We start from the raw sequence: 23,337 nt of genomic DNA, 5'->3' as shown, positions 1-23,337 counted from the left end.
GTCCGACTCGCCGCCCCTTTTGGCGCGCACGCCCAAATCCCTTCCACCCTCCAGGCCGGAGCTCCAGCGCCTGCCCCTCTTCTCTGGGGATATAGAGAAGGAAGGGAAGAGACAACCAAACGGGGGGGGGGGGGGAGTGTCCAGCCGCCGCACCTCAACCCAAACGATGCCCTCAGTTTTTCGGTTTGCTTGCACTCTCGGCCGTAGGCTTTCCTCAAAACGCCCTAGGATTCAAGTTTCCAGTCCTCTTGACGCCTCTAGCGCTGGCGCGCCGCGTCATTGTACTTCGGCCGCACTGCTTTGCGATCCAGGGAGCGCTTAGGGGTGGTAGACAAACGCACGCCGCACACATTGTTAGGGGCACGTTGTATTTGACATACATACATGTTGGTATTTATTATTATTTATTAAATGTTCTTTTTTATAAAAAGTAAACTTGCAGGAAGGTCAGGCCGACCCACGTCGGGAGAGGGGAGCATCATCTTCCCAACACCGCAAACGGAGGGGAAATGGTTCTAAATGTTGTCGAGGGGTTCAGGCTGCAAGGCTACACTTTCTAGGAGGGAGTCTACTTTTGTGTTAAACGTGCAATTTGCTGCGTTTAGCCTTTCTTAGGGTTTCCTACTGTCCAAAAACAGAGAGAGAAAAAATCACTAGTGGCATATATTTTCCCAGGAATAGCTATTGCCTGGAAGTGTCTTAATTTTCTCCAACATAGCGCAGGCAGACTTTAATTTGTACTGTGTTAGAAAATGAAACAAAGGGGTCTGGTTGCATCCCTTCCCGACCCTGGGTCTCCAGATGTCGGGCTACAGCTCACTGACCATGGTGGCTGGGGATGATGGGGGTTGTAGTCAACATCTGGGGGCCCCAAAGTTGGGATTTCTCAAGCTTGGGTCCCCAGATGTTTTTTTGGCCTACAACTCCCATGATCCCTAGCTCAAGGGACCAGTGGTCAGGGATGATGGGAGTTGTAGGCGAAAAACATCTGGGGACCCAAGGTTGAGAAAGGCTGGTTGCGATCTTGCATGTATTATCAATAACCCTTGGCCAAAAATAAATTCGCAGATCCCTAGGGAGAGGCAAAGTCTAATAAATCAGCTTAAGGCTGGCAGGAGTCGTCCTGGGAGTGCGCTTTTTAAAGCAGCTTGCCATCACACTTCTTCACCCCACGAAATAGTTGTAGCCTAGATTCGCCACAAGCAATGTTGCACAATGGAAAGACTACAACTCCCGACAGGCAAGGAGGCTGTCGGTGGAGCATGCTGGGAAATGTAGTAGCAGATTCTTCAACCAAGACTCAGACCCGATTGTTGTATATAGGACAGAAGCTGCGGAGCGGCTGGTAAGTGTGTATTTTTTGCGGCCGGTGTGGACGGAGTTATAGACATTTATTTCATTGTTAGCCAGTTGTCTCTCTATGCGGGGATATTTGCTGCTGGAGCAGAGGTGGTGATCTCCCGCCATGTGGATTCTAGGAGGAGCCTGCTTTGCAATAGGCAGCATGGTCGTGTGATCTGTAGGAAGTCTCCCTTTTCCTGCGTGCGACATGCTTCTGTTGAAACAGATGGACTTATACTTCCTAAGCAGCGCAAGGATCCAGGCGGTTCACGGGGGTTCAAACTGTTACCTTCACAGCTGGAGAAAGGTGATAATGTCGATACGTTAGCGGTTATACTAGGTTTATGTGTACAGGGGTGGACTTACTCTCACGTGGCTTCTACAGAGGGGGTTTTGTGTTGAGTTTTTAAAAAAATAATAATTGAGAAGGAGCTTCACTATTCTGTATGAAAATGAGTGGATGTCAAGACACAGTGTTTTTAAAAATAAAAAATAGACAATCTAGTGAGTTTGGATTTGTTGGAAAGGTTTTGGGTCAGATCCATCTTGAAATCAGGAAGAAAGTACAATATCATTATCACCTCAGAACACCAGTGGGAATACATATTCATATAATCCTAGAGTTGGGTGGAACCTTAAATGTGATCTAGTTCAGCCCTCTGCTGATTCAGGAAATCCACTTATCCCGGGGGGAGGCAGAACCAAGTTATCTGCGAGGTAATTGGTCAGTTAGTTAAGTATTTCTATTTATTTACTTGATGGGGGGGCAACTGCAGTGGCTTGATTCACACATATTGCTATATTACAGCTTAGTGCTATATGGACAGATTTCTCAAGTATGGTTTGTTGAAACAAGCTAACTTCATAAAACCTGTGCTTTGAAGTTGGCAAGTTTCAACAAACCATTGTTAAGATGATCTACACTTTATTTGAGTTCACTTTTCCCGGTGAGCAACAAAATAAAAAATGGAAGCTGAATCGAAAATGGAAGTGAGAGCTTCCAAATTCCTCTACAGCCACACCAGAGGAGGGGAGGAATATTGAACCTGAAGCTCACTGCAACTCATCATGTAACACTAAACCATGATTTTGAGTGAAGTTTGATTGCCAAATATTGTTAGTTTGGACTATTGATAGGCTACAATATTAATACAGGCATGCACAGGCAGTCAGAACAATCAAATTTTGTGGTTTAATAACTTATTTGCAAGACTAATTATTTTAAACTGCTGCTTTTGCAGGTTCTTCAGAATTATTTCTGCTTCTTCAACAGTAACTACAAAGAATAAGGGGGAAGCAATATTATATATCTAAATGCTTCACCTTGCTACTAGCTTGTGGTTTGCATCTGATTGGAAGTGAAGAAGAGTAGCCTCATTCTGGACATGTTTCAAAAAACATAAAAATCACAAATATGCTGTCTGTAAGACGTTTTTATTTATTTGCACTGAGATGTCGCCAGTGTCAGACTTGGAGTAGTGATCCCTTGTTAAGCCAGCTAAATAACTGCATAAATGAAGATCAAGTGTTTGACGTTGTTGGAAAGAACAAAACCAAACTTTCTGAAAAACACGTGGGAAGGGCAATTAATATACTTTGGGAGTTTCAAAAGAAGAAGCCTGAGCCTCTGAGGCTTACTGATTATGTAAAAAATCACTCCCAGTTTCTTATACTTCGCATTTTAGCAGAAAACAAGATTGAACAAATGGATAATGAAGCATTAGTGGATATTCTGTATAATTTACTCAGGTAAGCCATATAGTATGATGCTGAAATGTAATGGGGTAAGTTTATTAACCTGGGTTTAAAAAAGTAATTGTGTTTTTAAAAAAATATATGCTTAAACTGAAGCATCCTGGTTGCTGCAAAAGCACAGCTCACTCGTACAATGCCTGTTTAAAATTTGCTCATATTTCTCTAAACAGTGTATGATCTAATGAGTCATCCTTCCCTGTGTCTGACCTCCATAAAAATGTATGAGATTACTCTCACGTAGCAGATGTTAGGTGTACAAGGCGGTGTAGGGACTGACAGTTACAGGCACAATCAAGCCAAAGCAAAGGTAGCTTGGCTGCCAGTATTTTCTCCCATTAATGTCCTGATGTTAGGCAGTTCAGAGGGAAACTAGACAATCATTGCGGAGATGACAACAACTTCCAGAGGGTTCTCACTATTGGTTACTGCAGGGATGGGGAATCTGTGGCCTTCCAGTTGTTGTTGGACCACAGCTTTCATCACCCGTGGTCATTGGCCAATGCAGGCTGGGGCTGATAGGAGTTAGAGTCCAAAAAGTTTGAAAAGCAAAATACAAAGTTCCAGCTGTGGCTGACTTTCTGTCCCAAGCAGGTAGAGCAATGGAGAAGAAGGAGAGCCAAGTGTTAAGGACTGAATGTGAGCAAATGCAGTTATGCATATTTACGGTTGGTTACAGCGGAGATGGGAGGAAATTCAGCCTCTCGGTAAAATATTCCATCGGCGCAAGCCTTTTTGCCTGCCTGGCGTAACAACCTCTCCTCTTCTACCACTTGCATGCTGTTTGTGAGTTCTCCCAATCCCCACAGTGCCGATTTGGGGGTGCAATGGGAGGTGTGGGGGGGACCCCATTGCACCAGCGGGAGTTCTTGAACTGGCTCTTACTAGTGGAACTAGGAAGCTGAACCTGGCCCAGGGATTTAAGTGGTTAAGTAAAAGGCCTTGAAGAAAATGTGGGGTTTAAAGGGGAAAGAGAGTTGGCATCCTAGCTGCACAGTTCCAAGCACTGATCTGTTCATAGTTGTAAGAGGCTTTCTAGAACACGCAGGGAAAGTGTTCGGTAAGTACAAAACTCTAGCAACCAGCTATCTGTAATACATTTAAAACCGCACAGGTTCTCCCACCCACCCCCCATCTCTGTTAAAATATCTATGCAGAGCATTTGACTTGTCTTTTGGTCCTTGTGAAGGTTTGGAATTGAGGCCCATGATTCGCTGGTTGAAGAGCTCGTCATGGAATGCTGGAGAAGATTAAATGGGCAAGTACACATTAAAATTAAAATCCTATAAATTGAAAGCTTGAGAGCTCATGCTTATAAAAACTATCACAAGATTAGTACTGACAAGCTTAATTTATTAAAAGTATGGCAGGCCCCTTTCTCTCTTCAAAGCTGAAGTAGTTGTGGGTTAAGATAAATTTGCACTGAGGACCATTGTACCAATAAAGGCAGCTACAGATTTAAGAATGTAACACTCCTGGACAGATTTTGAAAGGTGACTTTAGGCTTAAATTTGATAGCTATGTAACTGGCAGTAAGGCTAACTAACCTCAGTGAGATTTATTTCAGTATAAGATTGCACTGTTAAGATTCCTAAATGAAAGCAGTGGAAGACTTGGTTTTAAACCACTTTATAGAAGAATCTATAAAGATTTATGGGAGAAAATAACCTCTGCTCCAGTCCGCCCTTCCCTGAGGAAGTTAAAGTGTACCAGAACAATAAACTCAAGAATCTGGGCTAATATCTAAGCTGTGTGTGTGTATAAAATTATTTTAAAAAATAAACTGCCTAACTGAAAACATCTGAGCAATATACATAAAACTATCTTTTTTAAAACAATAAATCACAAAACCAGCAAAATTTTAAAAGCAGGTATATACTGTATGTTAAATTATGTGACTCAGTGGGCTTGGTGACATGAAGATTTCAGCAGGGATTTAAAGTAGTACAGTGAGGGTGCCTTATGTAGATAGGCAGGAAGTTCAAGGGATTTGGAAAACTTTGATGTTCAGTGCCAAGGTCAGCCACAAGCTCACTTTGGGATACATGTTGCTTTTTTCCTCTTGTGTCTGGTCTGCGCCCTGGAGCCCTCCCTGTCCTCTCCCCCGCCTCCAGTTCTGATGCACATTTAAGCAAAACTTTAAAGGGAAAGAAGGACAAGGCAAGGACCCTCTGCTAAGTTGTACCTGACCTAAGGTGGTCACAATAGCAGTACTACCACTGTACTTCAAATATACGCTAAATAAAAATAAGAAGCTGATCCCCAAATGCATGTTGGGTTAAAGATGACCCTCATTCTGAAATGGTTGAAGGCTACCAGTTTAGAAATGGTATTTGCCACTTGCCAAAGGGGGCTGAGGCTGGTTATTTACATGTTTCTGTATGGTCCAATGAAAGTCAGTCTAACTGTCGTGTGGAGCCTTAATGGACAGCTCTTGAGTTAGAATTCTCAGTATGCCAAATTTGATTGGTGGGTGCAGATTCAGAATTTTCAGTTAGATGGTGTGGTTGGCTGGGGCTAGACTGGAGGGGCCAGAAGAAGTGTATATAATACTGCTGGGTGCTGGTCAGCAGTACTTAGTTGGGTTAGGTAGGACACATCCACACTTCTGCTTGTCTAGAAAGCATGGGTCCAAGAGGGGTTTTTTTTTGCTTGGCCTGCTGCTGGGAAACCTGCTGTTTACCACTAAAGAGGAACAAACATCAATCCACAGAGAAACCAATTGGCATTTGTTCCAGTTCAGGTTTTCCCAGGGGAAAGCAATGGGACAAGTGGAACTGTAAACAAGCCCTTGGTCAGAGTTGTGGTTGGTTGCCAGTTCCACCAGAAGACAATGCCAGGATCAAGGAAGAAGTTAGATCTGAGAATGTCCAAAGCCTTGCTGGGGGATAGCTGAATCATGTGGCTTAGGCCAGAGTTTTGGCAGGGGAGAGTTGTTTTGGGATGACTGGTAGGAGTACCAGAAATATTATTTCTATGGTAGTACAGTGAGACAAACCTTTGCTTCAATAGATCAGTGAAGGTTTGGGAAAAACAAACACTTCCAGCAGAGTCCTCAGCTAACGTACTGATGAGGCTTAATGGGGGTGGAGAATATAAAAGGTCAATTTGGATATAGCATTTTAATAGGGTAACTGATTGCAGTGTAAGGTAGAGCTGCCATACGTCCATCGAAAATGGCGTCCCGGCTGAATTTTTGAAAATTGTTTATAATTCTCCAGGAAAACCCAGGAGTATGTCAGCCCATTGCAAATTTCCTTTAAAAATAGCTTTAAAACCTTGCCCCCCTCTCCCTCCTAGTATCATGAGTGGACTTTGGTAATATGGTGTCCTCAACGAGGGGGGGGGGGGAATTGCCTCCACCCCATTCTTATTTCCACAATAATTACTTTTGGTATAATTGCTTTTATATGCATCTTTTCAGTAGGTACCTATATAAATATAGGGAAGATGATGATAGTGATGCACATACTTGGCTTGGCAGGGGAACTGCTCTAAATCTAGCGCTGGTGGCCTGGTTTTAGCAGAACCATTGGAGTGGAAGTTGGGTTTTGTTATTATAGAGTAAGCAAGTAAATACCCCCCCTTCCCTTCACAAAGGGCATCAGCCCTCTCAAGGCAGCTTACAAGGTAAAATAACATACAACAAACCACACTTAATAAAACCAGCAGTAAACAGTAAAAAGAAAACCAGTCCAGAAATGTTAAAATCTGTTTTACAAGGTACTTGAAAGTAGTAATCTAGGGTGACCGATAACTGCAGGATGTAAAGCTGTTATAATTTGTTACCAAGGGACAGTTGCAGGTTTGTTTGTAATTTTTAAATCAATAATGTAAGTAAGCAGTGAACTGCTCTTCAAGAATCTCTTAAATTTTGTATATAGGTAAATGTTTTAAAGCTTTTGTAAAGCAGGCTTTTCCTTTTATATCCTCACAGACTCAGCATGCCTCTACTATCTAAATTTGCAATGTGCCTACATGACCAACAAATGTACCTTAGTCCTCTCACTGGTGATATAGCTGATATTGTGAATAGGAACTTGGATTCCATACAAGATGGAAGGTAATCTTAATTTTATAAATGTCTCAGAAGAATTGAGAGTATTCTTGTTATCGTTCTCATGCATATACAGCACTACTGTAGCATACCTGTTTAGGCCTCTTTTGTTGTTTAAGTTAGCTGAACACAATTCTAATGAAGGTGCAACTGATAGGACACCCCATATGTGGGTAGGTCCCTTGTGGTTATCATTTTTACTGTTTTATTGTGCCTGTGGATTTAAATCCTCTTCCGCTGCAATCCTACAGTCCCTAGGAGGGCATTGCAGGGACCCTAGGATATTGCAGATCTCTCTTCATTGGCAGAGAAAGATCTGCCCTTCTGATATGGAAATATTTCCGTTATTTTGCTTGAAAACACTCCAGTCTGCATAGCATTAAGAAAAGACTCAAGAACAGCTTTGCCTTGAAGGCAAAATGCTTTTTCCTTTAATTTTTGCCTCTTTCAAATAGAGTTTCAAAAAAAAGACACCCAATCTCATTCTGCCTCAAAACCTTACCTCCCCTCCTCTAGTCCTTTCCATTTTTAATGTAATGTCCTTAAATATTGTTGGGTTCGTTCAATCACTGCATACTTTTTTTGGAATGTTTTTAGGGTCTTGTCAATTTTGATGGTCAGCATATCTGGTGTTATCTCGCAGCATTTTAGAGATCGGTTAATACAGAAGGCAGAGTTTCTTCTGGAAACCTCGGAATCTGCCCCCTTGAATAATGCCAGACGATTTGTACAGTTTCTCCGGAATGTCAAACTACCTCATCAACCACTGCTGGACAAGTGTAACAAAGTTTTTCTTCAGAATGCGAACCAGCTAGGTGTTGACCGTGTGGTTATCATCCTTGGACTTTACCAGGCTTTACAATTCAGCAGCGTTGAGTTAAAATTAGTTGCTAAACAGAAACTGATGGAAGCAATGGATGACTACAATAATTCTTCAAGCTTCCCTCGACTGTTTGTTACCCTTGCACCCATGGCAGGACCAGAGGTCAGAGAACGGTAAGTTTCCCTTCTGGCTTACTTGTTGTGCATGTGAACACATTTTTCCTTATCTGAAGACCATTGCTATCTGAGGCAGAATAGGCTGCAGTTCAACAAAGGGAAACTACAAATGCAATGGAGTTGTGCTCGGCTTACGCTGTTAATGGTGAAACATCCTCCTGTGGACTTGCTTTGTTACTATTGCTGACCCAAATTGCCAAAATAGATTTCAGGTTGCATATATGCACACACACACACACACACACACACCTTGCCATTGTCTTCTTTTTCACTCCATCTGTGACAAATGTTCTTGTTGTGCTGAGGAAAGGCAACACAACAACGGCCTTGTTGAGCACACTTAACTCCTTCCTCAGAAGTAATGGAGATTGCAGAATTAGTCACAGGCTCAAATCCAAAGAGATGTGCACAGAGTTTCTGTTACCCTGAAAATTCCTTCAGAAATTTTAAGTTCCATGGGTACCGCCAATAGCATAGAACTAGAACAGAGCACTCTCTATTCTCTTGGTCCATTTGAACAGTTTTGGCATCTTGTTGCATGTTCAATATTTGGACTGCTCTTTCATCTCAATATGCATTTGTTGATACCAACAGCCAACAATAATTGCTTGTTCCAAGAGTATTTCTGTACAGAATCATGTGGTTTGTGTTGCCTTTTTTCTTTGCTCACAATGGCACAAGAGATGAGGGGGCTGAGGTCACTCTTTTCCCTACAGAAAGAAGAGAAGCTAGGGTTCCAAATTTCACCCTTCACCAATCCAGAACCAAAAGTGTTATTATTTATTTGCCTTGGATCAGCCGCATGCTTTTCCTGCATTGTCTCATATGCTGCCCTTGTGATGGTGGAAGAGCACATTACTGAATCTGGGGCTTAGGAAACATGCTGTATTTGTAGCTGTATGTTGTTGTCGTTTAGTCGTGTCTCGCTCTTCGTGACCCCATGGACCAGAGCACGCCAGGCACCCCTGTCTTCCACTGCCTCCTGCAGTTTAGTCAAACTCATGCTGGTAGCTTCGAGAACACTATCCAAGCATCTTGTCCTCTGTCGTCCCCTTCTCCTTGTGCCTTCCATCTTTCCCAACACCAGGGTCTTTTCCAGGGAGTCTTCTCTTCTCATGAGGTGGCCAAAGTATTGGAGCCTCAGCTTCAGGATCTGTCCTTCCAGTGAGCACTCAGGGCTGATTTCCTTAAGAATGGAGAGGTTTGATCTTCTTGCAGCCCATGGGACTCTCAAGAGTCTCCTCCAGCACCATAATTCAAAAGCATCAATTCTTCGGCCTTCTTTATGGTCCAGCTCTCACTTCCATGCATCACTATCGTAGCTGTATAGTTATCAGTAAAGGAACCACACCATTCTCCTGCTCCTGAAGATATTACTCATTCAATGTGACCCTAAGTTAAAATGCTCTCTGATGGGGAACCACTAATCCTAAATGTTTACTGGAGCTGTGTGTGTTTTAAGGTTATCTTTCTTTCTTTCAAGATACATTAAAAGCTTCACTTTGTGGAGTCTGTTTCCATTTCCCCAAGCACGCTTCTTTCCCTTTTTGAAATAAGAGTGATATACACAACTCTGTGACCTCTTAAACTGCTGGAAATATGTAATATTTTGTATGTTTATTTTTAGGTTAACTGAAACTGCTCTACTAGTGGCAGATGAATTTGACCATCAGCAAACATTGGCAGTGGCGGACACTATGCAAGAAACAGAAATCAGACATCCACAACTGATTCAAAAGTAAACCTTCAGTACAAAATGGCAACTCAAAATGTTCTCAATTTCTGTAACTTCCCTTTTCTGACTGTTCAGAATGCAGCAAGTGAAAAATCTGTAACTTCTGTTTAGTTTAAGAATGACTGATACAGAACGCTGAATATGCTTGCACTATATGATATGCCGTTGACTTACCTTACACCACAGTCCTAAACACATCTATTGGAAGCAAGTCCCATTCATTTTAGCAGAACTTGCATCCAGGTAAGCGTGCCTAGGATTATGGTGTAACTCATCACTGTTTGGTTGACATTAAGCTCATTTGACTTAATTTTTTTTGTGGAAATATTAATATTAGCCTCTACCATATCAAAGGTGGGACGCGGGTGGTGCTGTGGGTAAAACCTCAGCGCCTAGGATTTGCCGATCGTCAGGTCGGCGGTTCGAATCCCTGTGGCGGGGTGCGCTCCCATTGCTTGGTCCCAGCGCCTGCCAACCTAGCAGTTCGAAAGCACCCCCGGGTGCAAGTAGATAAATAGGGACCGCTTTATAGTGGGAAGGTAAACGGCGTTTCCATGTGCTGCGCTGGCTCGCTAGATGCAGCTTGTCATGCTGGCCATGTGACCCAGAAGTGTCTTCGGACAGCGCTGGCCCCCGGCCTCTTAAGCGAGATGGGCACGCAACCCCAGACTGGACACGACTGGCCCATACGGGCAGGGGTACCTTTACTTTACCTTTACCATATCAAAGAAACATCCACAAATGGAAGGGCACCATTGGATCCAATCATCCTTTTATTAACTATGTTCTTTAATTAAGGACAGGAGTCCAGATTTCTGCCAGTGAAGGCAAGGCCAATATGGACATGATTTTCGGATTACACCATTTTTATCGCTGGAATAAGACAATATATCTATTTGCAGCAGTGTATGGGTATCCCAACTTTGTTCAAGTTTCTGGATATAACCCAGTGATCGCCAGCCTTTCAGGGCAAAGGGATGGTCACTTCTGGAATCTGAGGGAGTGCCACAGGGTATCAGCTGCAAAATAGCTGCCATGGAGGATATGGCATAATACAAAATGTACAATTCTGGGATCTAGTGAAATGTGGGCGTGTTTAAGGGCGTGAGCTCATTGTAAAAGAAGCTGAGCCACTGCAGACAGAAGCAGAGCAGGAAGAGTAAACATTCTAACATGCATTGTGGATTTTTGAAGGGACATTTACCATGTCTTTTTGTGGGCACTGCAAAGAGGTATTGACAGGCACAATGGCACCTACCAACATTATGGTGGTGACTCCTGGCATAACAGCACATGAAATGCAGGACATCATTATCAGAAAGCATTGACAGATCCCAAGCAGCCTGCTTTTGCTGTTGTGCCGATGTTACAGATACTCCATTCAAAATAGATTTGTGATCCGTCTTGTAATTTAATGTGTGTTCATCTCAGGGCCAGGGCAGTTTGTAAAATACACCTTCACTGTTATTTGAAAGGATTTTAATTTCACCCTGATATTTAGCCTCATCCGCTTTTGGTTTTCAGGATTGTGTCTCTGCTTTACAAACATATGGATCTCTACAAACCAGTAGAATTGGCCAAATTGGCCTACGCCCTCCTCCTATTTCATTGCTCCAACCCTGAGATTTATTCCAAATTACAGAGATTGCTCACCAGGTAAGAAAGCACATTTTATCAGCAAATATATTCTGATGGTTGCTTTCTTTATTAATTTGTTACGTTTGAATCCTTCCCTTCTTCCTTAGCAGAATTCAAGGAAGTGTTGTTGTTGTTGTTTAGTCGTTTAGTCGTGTCCGACTCTTCGTGACCCCATGGACCAGGAAGTACGGTGGTACCTCGGGTTAAGAACTTAATTTGTTCCGGAGGTCTGTTCTTAACCTGAAACTGTTCTTAACCTGAAGCACCACATTAGCTAATGGGGCCTCCCGCTGCTGCTGCTGCGCCGCCGGAGCACGATTTCTGTTCTCATCCTGAAGCAAAGTTCTTAACCCGAGGTACTATTTCTGGGTTAGTGAGTCTGTAACCTGAAGCGTATGTAACCCGAGGTACCACTGTACTTATCAAAATTGCGGTTTGCAGTGATCATCTTAAGAAGGCATTCTTCCTCTTGCACATGGGAAGAATATCTCGCTTCTAAATGAAGCACACTACTGGCTTTAGAAATAACATTTTTGTGCAAATGTCCATTTAATGGATATATTAATCAATTGAAAATGTCTTTGATCAGGGTTCTTCCCTAATTTCCATACCCTTTTAAAATTTGATACAGTGGATACAATTTCTTGCTAAGGAATTATAAGTGAATTACACTGGGGAATAAGCTCAGTCTGACCCAGTTTGCTGTATTTGTTCCTATTTCGACATTTTCAGAGTATACAACTAGGGATTTAAGTAGCTTGCAATGATATCTGTGGCAAGAGCAGCTGGTGTGGGTGGGTGGGTTGTTCGCCTCCCAGCACTGGTGTCACTGTAGCTTACCAGGGTTGGGGATGAGGTGGTGCTGGCCACACCAGCAGGATCTGGCCACACTGCTCCACATCTTCCTTCTGGTAAGCCACAATGATGCCACTGCCTCCCATACCCGCTGCTCGCTCCTGATTGGTCGGATTTCTTTTCAAGCAAACATGCAATTGACCTGGGTGTAAAATGCACTAAAAAATATTTGTGGCCCGCCGATTTTCACTCTTCATCACTGACAGATGTATATCTCTCTGTTTTGCATTCCAGCTGTTTACACACTAATGTCGTGCCGACGGATATTTCCATGCTCATCCGTGTTCTTTCCTTGCTTCCTAACTCCTACATGGATGAAGCCATAGTCACGCGAATGGAGGCTGTAATGCCTCAGTGCAGCCTGAGTGATTTGAGTTCCTTCGCCACAGCTGTTATGAAATGGATTCGACGTGATCAGCCCTATCAGCAAAGCCCCACGGTGCAGTACGGAAAACTTTTGCAAAAAGTCAATCATTGTGCACTTGAGAGACTTCAGAAAGCCAACGATCTGGATCTTCTGTTAGACGAGTTGAAATACATCTCTGGAGACTGGTTTGAAGAAATGCTCCTTGAGGAAACCATGGTTGCTCTTCAGCGCTTGGCGGACCAGATTACATGGACAAATGTGCCAGAGTTGTCATCTTTTTTTGCCAGAACTTCCTATCTCTGCGTTCCATTACTTGATAGAATAGCTGCCGTTACCGTTCAGCATATAGATAAGGTACTCACGACACATGATCATTTCATTTCCCTTGAAAGTGATAGTACAAACAGCATGCAGTGTTACGTTTCGTGTGTATTCTTATTTGGACATAGTTTATCAGAGATTTGTCCCGTCCCCCCCGGTGTATTGGGTCTGCATTGCACACTACGCTGAATGATTTGATTGCTACCCCAGGAACATGTATAACTTGCTCACATTAGGGAGAGACTGAAGACGAGGACCCATTTTATAGAAAGCATATCCCCATTTACATGGGTCTTATATTCCAAATCCCCGTGTGCATCTGTGAAGTTGCATACAATGGGGGAATCGGCTGTCGGCTCAACAAAGCCCCACTGATGTGTGGGGAAGGAACTTGATGATGTTTACAGACCACCTTCTTAACTTTTGTTGCTTTTTGAAGAATAATAATACCCCGCCCATCTGGCTGGGTTTCTCTGGGCGGCTCCCAACAGAATATTAAAAACATTATGCAACATCAAACATTAAAAACTTCCCTAAAGAGGGCTGCCTTCAGATGTCTTCTCAAAGTCAGGTAGTTGTATATTTCCTTGACATATGATGGGAGGGCGTTCCACAGGGAGGGTGCCACTACCGAGAAGACCCTCTGCCTGGTTCCCTGTAACTTGGCTTCTCGCAGTGAGGGAACCACCAGAAGGCCCTTGGAGCTGGACCTCAGTGTCTGGGCAGAATGATGGAGGTAGAGACGCTCCTTCAGATATACTGGAGGAATTATTAAAATCTGGCAGCCATACATGGTGAATGCTGACTGTCCTTTTCTCCCCCACCCCCTTGCTTCTTCTCTAGGTTTACAGTTCTGAGATTCACTCTCTTCTCCGTCCCTTTGCTACTCTAAATTACGACCCTCCCCAGAGTGAAGAGTTTTTTGAGGCTTTCCTTCAGCACTTGAGCTCTTGCTTGGGTAAGTTCATCAGAGAGGAATGGTAGCTGGGTGACATTTTCCCCAAGGTGCCAATTGGCAGTGTGATGAGTGCACAAGGCCAAATAAATCTCTTTTTGAATCAAAGAAAACTGATATAATTCAGAACCATTTGTTGTTGTTTTTCGGGAGGCCGCAGGACGACAACGTTGTGCTAACTATTCTAAACATGAATTTAAACTGATGAGCAGTGAAGTGGCAGCTCTTCCTTCCCCCATCTTTCAAAATGAGCACAGCGCTAAGCAGGAGCACATTTTAAACAATTTGTGCTTGCTGATACAAAAATACCGCCACAGATTTTAAGACAAAGATTCATTTGGTTATTTCCTGTAAAGGGCGCTTATGAAGCTGCTGCTGCAAATGTGCCGCTCGCAATGTGGGAAGACCCAGTTGCACAGCCTTAGGCATGGCAATGTATGGAGAAGGGGCTGGAAGGCAAGGACTGGGTGAATACGAGTGTGGGAGTACTAGCAGTGATTTTCTTACATAAACCATGCTGGAGAGGATGTGGGCGAGGGATCTATTATTGTGTCCAAATTAACGTCAAGGCCAACAGCATGAAAATAAGCTCTATCAGTGTACAGTTAATCGGGTTGTTTTTAGGACTGTGACATTTGCCATCACATTCTTCCTTCTGTGATGGTTCCCCACTGTTTTCCACCCGCCCTGTTCCCAGCCTCTATATCCCTGCTCCTTCTGTTCCTCTGGACCATTATAAAATCTGAACCTCAGTTTCCAGAAGCAGAATAAATAAGCAAATGTATGTAAAAACACTCAACATTTTAGCCTTGTTCATGTGTCACTTGTGTGTCGGGTGTAGCTGTTGAGCAAGGAACAGGAATGCACTTTTATTCTCCCCCCCCCCCCATTATAAATTCCTGTGGCAAGGAAGGGGCTCTGTGTGATTGTATGGGTGTGGAGAGTTCTAGTTTCCCATCTGTTTCTCCACTTCTTCAGAGATACTGTCAGTTAAAGGATACACTAATATATTTGTTTTATACAGGTAGTTTTGAACCACATCTCCTTGTGCTGCTTGGTTTTGCTTTGGCTGTTGCTGAGTATTTTCCAGAGAATGTGATAAAGGCTATATTTAACATCGAATTTCTGGCCAAACTAGATGCCCAGCTTGAAAGTAAGAAATAATTACAAATTTTAACAAGACTCTTGCATTTTGTAAGAGATTGTGTGTATGTGTTTTCTTTTGCTCAGAACAGGAATAGCCAACTGCATTTTTTGATACTACTGTCTTCTTGGTTTCCAATAATCTACCTTGGAATAATATTCCTATGTTTGAGTTAGGTTGTTTTCAACAAACCACGGTTTGCTAGTTGAGAAACAACAAACCATGGTTGAGCCTGAGGCTTGCCTAGTATATTGTTTAATGGGATATGCGGGCGTGACCATATCCTCCACATGTAAAAATGGGCAAAGCACAATGATTCTTTTCTTCAGATACATACTCTGCCTTCTTGCATAGCGAGTGGGCAACATGCAATTCAGACATTACTTATCTAGGAGAAATATCAATCTACTACGTATTTCTTCTTCTTGCATGCTACTCCCCAACACCATCATGGGAAGGAAGTAAAATCTGATTCAGGCTAAACTGTGTTTTAAATGTCTTCTCTTTCCACCCAGCGTGAAGGAATAAGGATTTTCAGTTGTGATTATAAATGAGGTTACTTGTTTAGAGAATCATACATCAATCTTGAGTCAGCTAGTTCTTCCCATAAATGCTCCCCTAAGCTAGGTCAGGAGTAAAACATTACTTTCATTTTGTTTTTAAAATGAAGGTACAGTTAAAACTAGCATTTTAATTTAGTCTGTTCAGCTATAAATTTTCATCCGATTGAGACTTCATTTATTTGTTTGGGCATTTCTGTACTAACCAATCCACTACATGTCATCTGGCAGTTTCCATTTTTACTCAGATGTAAGTCCCACTTTTCTCAGTGAAGCTTTGTTCACTGTGCATAGAATAATACCTTTATTACTTACTTACTTTCATCCCCCCTGTGCCCTCTCTAAATGGGGGAAGGAGGAGAAGGCATGGTGGACCCCCCGAGTTGTGGCTATGTTTGTGAGGAAGTTGTCCTCTGCATCAGCAGCACCAAAACAGAACAGTGATTTTCCTTTTCCCTCCCAGGGGGGAAAAGAGGAATGAAGCTCTCCTCACCTTCTCTATTGTCTCTTTGAAATGCTTGTAGATAGGAGCCCTCAAAATTCCAAACAGCCAGAATATTTTAAAAGCCAAAAGGGGTAACAATGTTTATCGGCTTCATAAAGAAACCCAGAATGAATTTTGACTTCTGGTTGTTGTTTTTTGCTGAAGCCCTATACCAATTGAGTCTGAATTCAACAGGGCTCTATGTAAGGTTGTGTTGATCAATATCTTTTCCCTTCTGCATGTATTCATTTTTTAGAAAGCGCTACTAGTTCTCAGAACTAGCTGCTTCTGCAGATTTACAAGGCTACCTCCACAGCCTGTAGTGTTGGAAGGCGTTGGAGTTGGGGAGGCAGATCAGACCCCATACCTGTACCAACTTTGTATTAGACCTGCTGCCAGCTGGCTGTGAGGGGAGCTTGGGAGTCTGTGGATCCCAGGCCATCTTAGCCCTCAGAAGGCCCCGTTTTGTTGGCTATCTGTTGGGCTCTGCCAACGGGGGTAGGGTGAGTGGAAGGCCGGAGGTCTGTACCAGTGGAGGTGTCAGGGACTGGGCAGAGGAGGAATGGTGGAGACCGCCTCCCCATCCTGACCCAGGGAGGAGGAAGAGGAAGACAGTATAGATTTACAACAGGGGTTTGAGGGAGGAAGCAGCTCAGAGGCAGATTTGGGAAATCATGGGAGAGCCAGAGCAGCTGGCTGACATGTTGTCATTAGAAAGCATTTCAGACCCTCTATCTATCTGCCAGAACTCGGTGAGCCTTAAAAGTAGGAGAGCAAAGAGCTCAAAGACAGAGGGCACTTAGTGGCACCCGTAGAAGTGACAAATAAGGAAGTGGGAGAGACGGGGGGGGGGGTGGAGATTCACTTGGGACAATGCCATTATCCAAGCGGCTGGGTCCTATAGCCTCTCTCTGTAAAGGTTGAAATAAAAAAGAACTGTAAGAAATTTTTCCTTGTCTTTATAATCTCCTGGGCAACCAGCCGGGAGCCGCTGACAGCATCCTGACAGGAGGCTGGCTGAGCCAGCAGAAGCAAGCAGAGGGGTGCCTCTGTTCGATCCAGTTCCCCCGCAGCCCAGTGTACAGTGGTGGGGGCTGGATTGCAGCTGAAGAGACTTCTGATTTGCTTCTGCGGTCGTGTCCTTTGTCTGAAGGGCTGCTTGCTTTTGTACTTACAGAAGTGCTGTCAGGCGTACAGTGGTGTAAATAGCGTTCGTTTTCCCCCTCCATTTTTTTAAAAAAACCAGCGCTACCGGGTTCCTTAAACCGGAGGGTCCGCTTACGGCTGATGGAACTGAACCGAGCGGTCTGTCTGGAGTGCCCAGAGCTCCAAATTCCATGGTTTCATGAGCGCTACTGTCAGCAACTACAGCGAAAAGGTGAATATTTAATCTATTAAATGACAGTTGCATTATGGGTGCCTCAGTCCATTAAAAAACACACCTTTACAGAGTCATATTTATTAAAACTCATAACATTTCAGAAATGGCTTAAACTTCAGTTATGTCCTTGTCAGCCTGCTTTGAAGTGCTATATGAAGTTCTTTAAAAAAAAAAATAACAGAAAAGATGCTGACAAGCTCAGGGTAATATCCATTTGGTACCCTTGCATAACGTATCTGCTAATGGAAGAATGCAGGAGGTGATTTCCCCCCATTTCCTCTCCCCACTAAAGCCCATAGCACCCTCAGAAAATCTGCTCTGGAGGGTTGGGGAATCTCCAGGATGGGTTGGGAGATGGCATGGAGCGGGGGGACAAATTGGCAAAGATCGCCCCCCTTCTTCCTTTAGCAGATGCCTCGACTGAAGCAAAAACTCAAGGAGCATCACCTGGATCCCACCTTCTGATAACGTAACATGCGTCGTTCTTGTAAAGTGATTCGCGATATTTTGTTCTGTCTTCCCTTTGCTTCTGATCTGGTTTTTACGCTTTGTTTTTGTTTTCACCCACAGGCAGTGGTAGTCTTAGCGCGTTGCAACAGCAGATTCACGGACTGCTGGGAGAAATTTTGGGAGGAAGCCACTTTGCCAAGGTGTCTGTTCTCACCCCATACTACTACGGAATCGGTGGGTGTTTAATTCATGGGAAATCCTCTGTGGTTCAGCGTTTCATGGGAAACTCTCTCAAAACATTTCTCAAATGTACAGAAGCAAGTCCTGGCTATCCAAAGCAAGTCCTGGCTATCCCAGAGGCTTTCCAGACAATCTATTTATAGTTATCTGAATGCAGTGTTGTTTATTTTTCCTTATTGAAGGCCTGTCCTGATTCACAGGCCCAAAGGAGGGATACCAAAGAAGGATGCTTCAAACACCATCAGGGCCAGTTCTTGTGCTGGGGCAGCCCAGCCAGATGAGCGGGGTATAAATGATAAAATTATTATTACAGTAGTACCTCAGGTCACATACGCTTCAGGTTACAGAGTCCGCTAACCCAGAAATAGTCCCTTGGGTTAAGAACTTTGCTTCAGAATGAAAACAGAAATCGCGTGGTGGCGGCAGCGGGAGGCCCCATTAGCTAAATTGGTGCTTCAGGTTAAGAACAGTTTCAGGTTAAGAACGGACCTCTGTAATAAATTAAGTACGTAACCAGAGGTACCACTGTAGTAGTAGTAATAGTAGTACTAGTAGTAGTACTTAAATACTTTTATTTATTTGATATTCAAAAAAAACCAGCAGTTTACACAATTCTACTTAAAACCACACTATACGGCTATATAAAGCGCATTGCATTAATCCAGCCTCTGGGTTACCAATGTACGGGATACAGTGGCCAGGCTCTTGCAGTTGCTGGATGCAATGAGGTAGTATGAGAGTCTTGACAACTGTGCTCCCCACCCACTTCCGTAGCATTTCATGTTGTTTTAAAGTTTAAATTGTATTTTACCTCAGCCTTTTGAGTGCAGCCGTGAAAATTCCTCCCCTGATCCCCCCCCCCAAAAGCAGAATTCCTCACAACTAGGCTACTCCCTAACTTTCGCTTTAAAATAGCTACTGCATTTGCATGAAACTTGTGGAAACTGTTGGGCCATGGATAAAAATGTGGTTTGGTGATGCTTTGCATCTTTTGGATAATAAGCCCCAGTGAGGAGCATATTTAATTGAAATCAGTAGCACGTCCTTCCAAGTAATTGTGCTCAGGATCTTGGTGTGAAAAGTTGTACTACTGAAATCAGTGCGACTGGAGTGACATAAGCAGTAAATAGTCAGCCTGTGTGTAACAGAGAAGTTTTGCTTACGGGTTTTCTTTTTTTTCTTGTAAGTGGCGGCCTGTGTAACTATTATCCTAACCTTAAATAGTGAGTGAGTGCTCTGGGAGCTAAAGTATTGTTGAAGCAAAGTATGAGCCTGGTGAGTACCTAGGTTGTAGATCACTGGAGCCCCATGTAAGCTGTTTCATGCTTTACTTAAGAGTCTGCTCTTAAGTATACAGCTCTTAAGTATATACATGTGTCTGAATATACAGTAGTAGTGCTTGAGTAACATTGTGGTTTGCAATATTGCACTGGTGGAGGAGTCATGCCCCACTGTAAACATGTAACTTCCTATTGTGACAAGTCCTGAGATGATAATTTTTATTTCAGACTTTGAGTGTATTCTTGATAAAAACAAGAAGCCTCTTCCGCATACCGAACAGATTGTTGTCATGGCTGACTTGAAGGGAATGCACTGGGAGCAAGATGGCCTGTTGTTGGGAAGGAAAGGGCTGCCGCCAGGAGCTCAGAGGTGGTTACATATTTTCTGTGTGCTTCTATGGTCAATAGTCCTTCTTCTTTCATACCGTTTCATGCCAAGTACAAATTCAGGAAAGACTGATCTGTCCCATTGTACGTATCTGACTCCACTTGCTCCTAAAGAGTAAGTGAGAGGCAAGTTGCACTTACAACTTTAGTCGCTAACAACAACATTTAAAATAACAGCATTTAAAGTCAGTTGCTCCTTACTTTGGCCTGAACCTGAGTGCCAACTTCTGCTGCTATTTAAACTGGGAAGCATATCTTTGCATCTGTGTATGCTCTTCAGCCGTTAATATTTTTGACTTGGAATAAAATGCTACATTGTGAAATGCACTAAGCTTTATTACAAGGCCCTTAGGGTTCTTGGACCAAGGCAAGCTGAGTTGAAATAAAAAAGGGCGTTCAGATGGATATTTCATTTCCTCCATTAATTTACTGCAATTTATTCCGGACAGACACCTTCATTAAGTCTACACCATTCCTAATGTAGAAACTCCCTTCCTTATTGATAGGGCAACCTATATTTTCTTTAGTTGCTTGCTCAATGGAAAGTTAATTTCTAGCTGGCTGTGTTGTTAAAGAGCGTCTGTTTCAGTATTCCTTGAACTTTATTTGCTCTGAAGAAACCTTGTTAGATTTTATTGTTGTTCTGGACATGTGCCACATAATTGCAGAGACTGATGCACATTGAGATGTGACAGATCTCTCTTGTTCAGGGTTAACCTTTCCATTTCAGTGGAGTGAGGTATTATAAGTGTGCTAAGGAATAAACATAGGTTGTCTCCCTCTACTAAAAGGAACTGGGAAAGTTCTCCTTGGCAGGGAAACTGGAGGCATCAGCCTTCAGAGGCCCCTTGCTCAGAAGAGACTGATGCATTTGCAGTTTAACATTGCAATACATGTTTTAATATGATAAAACTCTGCACTTTCCCTTGCCTCTTTTCACTTCTGAGGTGAAACATACATACAGTTTCAGGAGTTTTCTGCCCCTATTAGCTAAATGGCTCACTTTAGATTCTGAGTAGATTCTGTTTTCAGATTGTTGAATTTATAATCATGCACATATGATTGTATTGTATTCAGAATTGCAGTGGATTTTCTGGATTCAAAAGCCTTTTGTAAGAACTTGAATCACCTGAAAGGAGAAGCTGCTATGAAAAAACGACATTTGGAGATTCTAGGATACCACGTTGTTCAGGTATGTTCTCTATATTTTGTATCAATATTGCACATAATTGCAGAGTTTATCTGACAATATGTCAATATTCTTTATTTGAAAGTTTTTTTTATCATAAATATTCAGGGATGTGTTCTGCTAACTTTTACTCAGGGTAGACCCATTGAAAATTAGTTGGATTCAGTCCTCCACCCTTCTTCCAAAGGTTGCTTTCTCTTCTTCTCAAGTTGTTCTCAGCTGAATATTATTATTACCACCACTTCCCAAATGGTCTTACAATCTAAAAACAGACCGGGGGTGGGGAGACAGCAAAGCGGAAAAGATGGAAACAGAGGCAGGAATAAAAAGAGGAAGAAGATGCCATTCCCCCCCCCCCCCAGTTGCTCATGTTTGGATTTAGAGTGGGACTTAGAGCTTGACAGTCATTCCAGAGGCTTCAGCAAAAAGATGGGCTTTGGTTTGAGGAAAGTAAGAGAGGTTATTTAAACTTACACAATTGAATAGAAGGTAGAGAACGTACATTGAATTTTAAAAAAACATTGAAAAGAATTACACAGTTGGAAGATGTGTTATCAAGTTCATTTCACAACCTGTGGACTGCCATATGTTGTTCTACAACAATTCATATTATCCTTGCTCTTTGGCTACGCTGCCTAGGGGAGGGGTGAGCAAACTTTTTCAGCAGGGTCCACTGTCCCTCAGACCTTGTGGGGGGCCAGACTATATTTTTTTTGGGGGGGGGGGATGAACAAATTCCTATGCCCCACAAATAACCCAGAGATGCATTTTAAATAAAAAGACACATTCTACTCATGTAAAAACACGCCGATTCCCGCGGACTGAATTTTGAAGGTGATTGGACTGGATCCAGCCCCCTGCCTTAGTTTGCCTACCCATGATCTTGTTCTTTAGCCTCAGTGCAGATGGAATACTGTCCAGTTTCCTAAACTTAGGGGACCAAGTGCTCTGTAACAGGAAACTGACTATTGTTATGTCTGAACATGTTTTCACTTATCATGTTCCCCTCCAAATCAGTTTACAACCAGATCTAGAAGCAGCCGTGTAACTATGCCAATACAACAGAGATTCTTGTTAAAAACAAGTATCTTGATAGGTTTCCCTTGCTATATTTCTACCGTAAACTTTATTTTATTTCAGATCCCTCATTTTGAATGGAATTCCATGGAGCTGTCATCAAAGGAGGCATGGATGGAGTATCTAAAGAATAAAATATATGAAAAGGTTTGATACGATCACGTGAAAAAGACACACAATCATGAAGTTATTTTATATGGACTATGAAACATTAAATATTTTTAGCCTGATGTGGCTTTACTGAAATCCCTTTTTAAAACTGAAATCATCACAACGCACACTAGGCTCTAGTTCCACAAGGGTGACCCACATGCGGAAGCAGGTTCACACACCTGCTGCCTATGCAGATGTGCCTCTGGATTTACATTTGGACCTGGATTTTGATGCTCCACTAGATCTCTTTGAAATGGCTGGATAATTCTTCCAATGCAGATGAGAATGCGTTTCCCCATCTGTAACCCTCCTTTCTGAACCCCACCCCCCGGAGGGTTGGAAAACTTCCAGAGCTGCTCCCCTTCCACCCATAGGAAAATATCAATCATACATACACTGACCTCTCAGAATCTTAGCTCAGACACATTTGTGTTTCTCATATGCATACAAATGGGCAATAAAAGAGGATGGAACAAAAAGCCTAATGGAAGTCATTAGAATGGAATGTATCTCTGCACCTTGAAATTTCGCTTTAGGTCAAAGTAAGTGAAAGTAAACCACACTTACTAGTTCCCCTCAGTTTATGAGACCTTTATACCTGCTTCTTCCTCCTACAGAGCTACTTCTAGCCTGGTGAACTAGAAAGCTACCACACTCTGATTTTTGAATTGGTTCCAGCTAGTAAATGTGTCATGTTGCTATTTAAAAACTATCTTCCTCTGCTAAGAGCTGGTGAATTGCAGTAATGTTTCCTTCCCAGTATGAATCTCCCCTCGGGTCTGCTGCTGCCGCAGCCGTTGAAAGAACAGGAGACATACAACAATAGCACAAGCGCTTGAGTCTGCCAGGCATTGTGAGTGACAACCACAGGTTGCTTGTCTGTTGCAGAGAGGCAAACCGCTCCTCCAAATAGTTGGCATTTATTTCATGGTGTCCCCCTCCTATTTCAGGGCTGGCCCATGCTTTAAACCT

The 23,337-nt window shown here is 42.9% G+C and overlaps 1 protein-coding gene across 2 annotated transcripts; it reads left to right on the top strand.

Annotated features, from left to right (window-relative positions):
• The first annotated feature begins 144 nt into the window (after positions 1 to 144).
• FASTKD1 (FAST kinase domains 1) lies at positions 145 to 22,844 on the top strand. Of its 2 annotated transcripts, none has more exons than XM_083496264.1 (15): positions 145 to 1,345; positions 2,583 to 3,090; positions 4,283 to 4,351; positions 7,031 to 7,156; positions 7,748 to 8,146; positions 9,777 to 9,887; positions 11,409 to 11,540; positions 12,612 to 13,098; positions 13,909 to 14,023; positions 15,045 to 15,173; positions 17,455 to 17,586; positions 18,160 to 18,273; positions 19,788 to 19,929; positions 21,024 to 21,138; positions 22,276 to 22,844. In XM_083496264.1, the coding sequence occupies exons 2-15, from the start codon at positions 2,756 to 2,758 to the stop codon at positions 22,363 to 22,365; spliced, it is 2,496 nt and encodes an 831-aa protein (XP_083352390.1). In that variant the 5' UTR covers positions 145 to 1,345; positions 2,583 to 2,755; the 3' UTR covers positions 22,366 to 22,844. The 2 variants fall into 2 exon arrangements, with proteins under 2 accessions (XP_083352390.1, XP_083352391.1); XM_083496265.1 differs by lacking the exon at positions 145 to 1,345 and adding an exon at positions 1,366 to 1,648.
• Positions 22,845 to 23,337: the final 493 nt, after the last annotated feature.

This window comes from Podarcis liolepis (genome assembly GCF_965112155.1).
Source record: "Podarcis liolepis genome assembly, chromosome: 1".
Taxonomy (NCBI): Eukaryota; Metazoa; Chordata; class Lepidosauria; order Squamata; family Lacertidae; genus Podarcis; species Podarcis liolepis.
The sequence above is the reverse complement of the archived record's forward strand: the minus strand, read 5'-3'. Positions and strand labels throughout refer to the sequence as shown.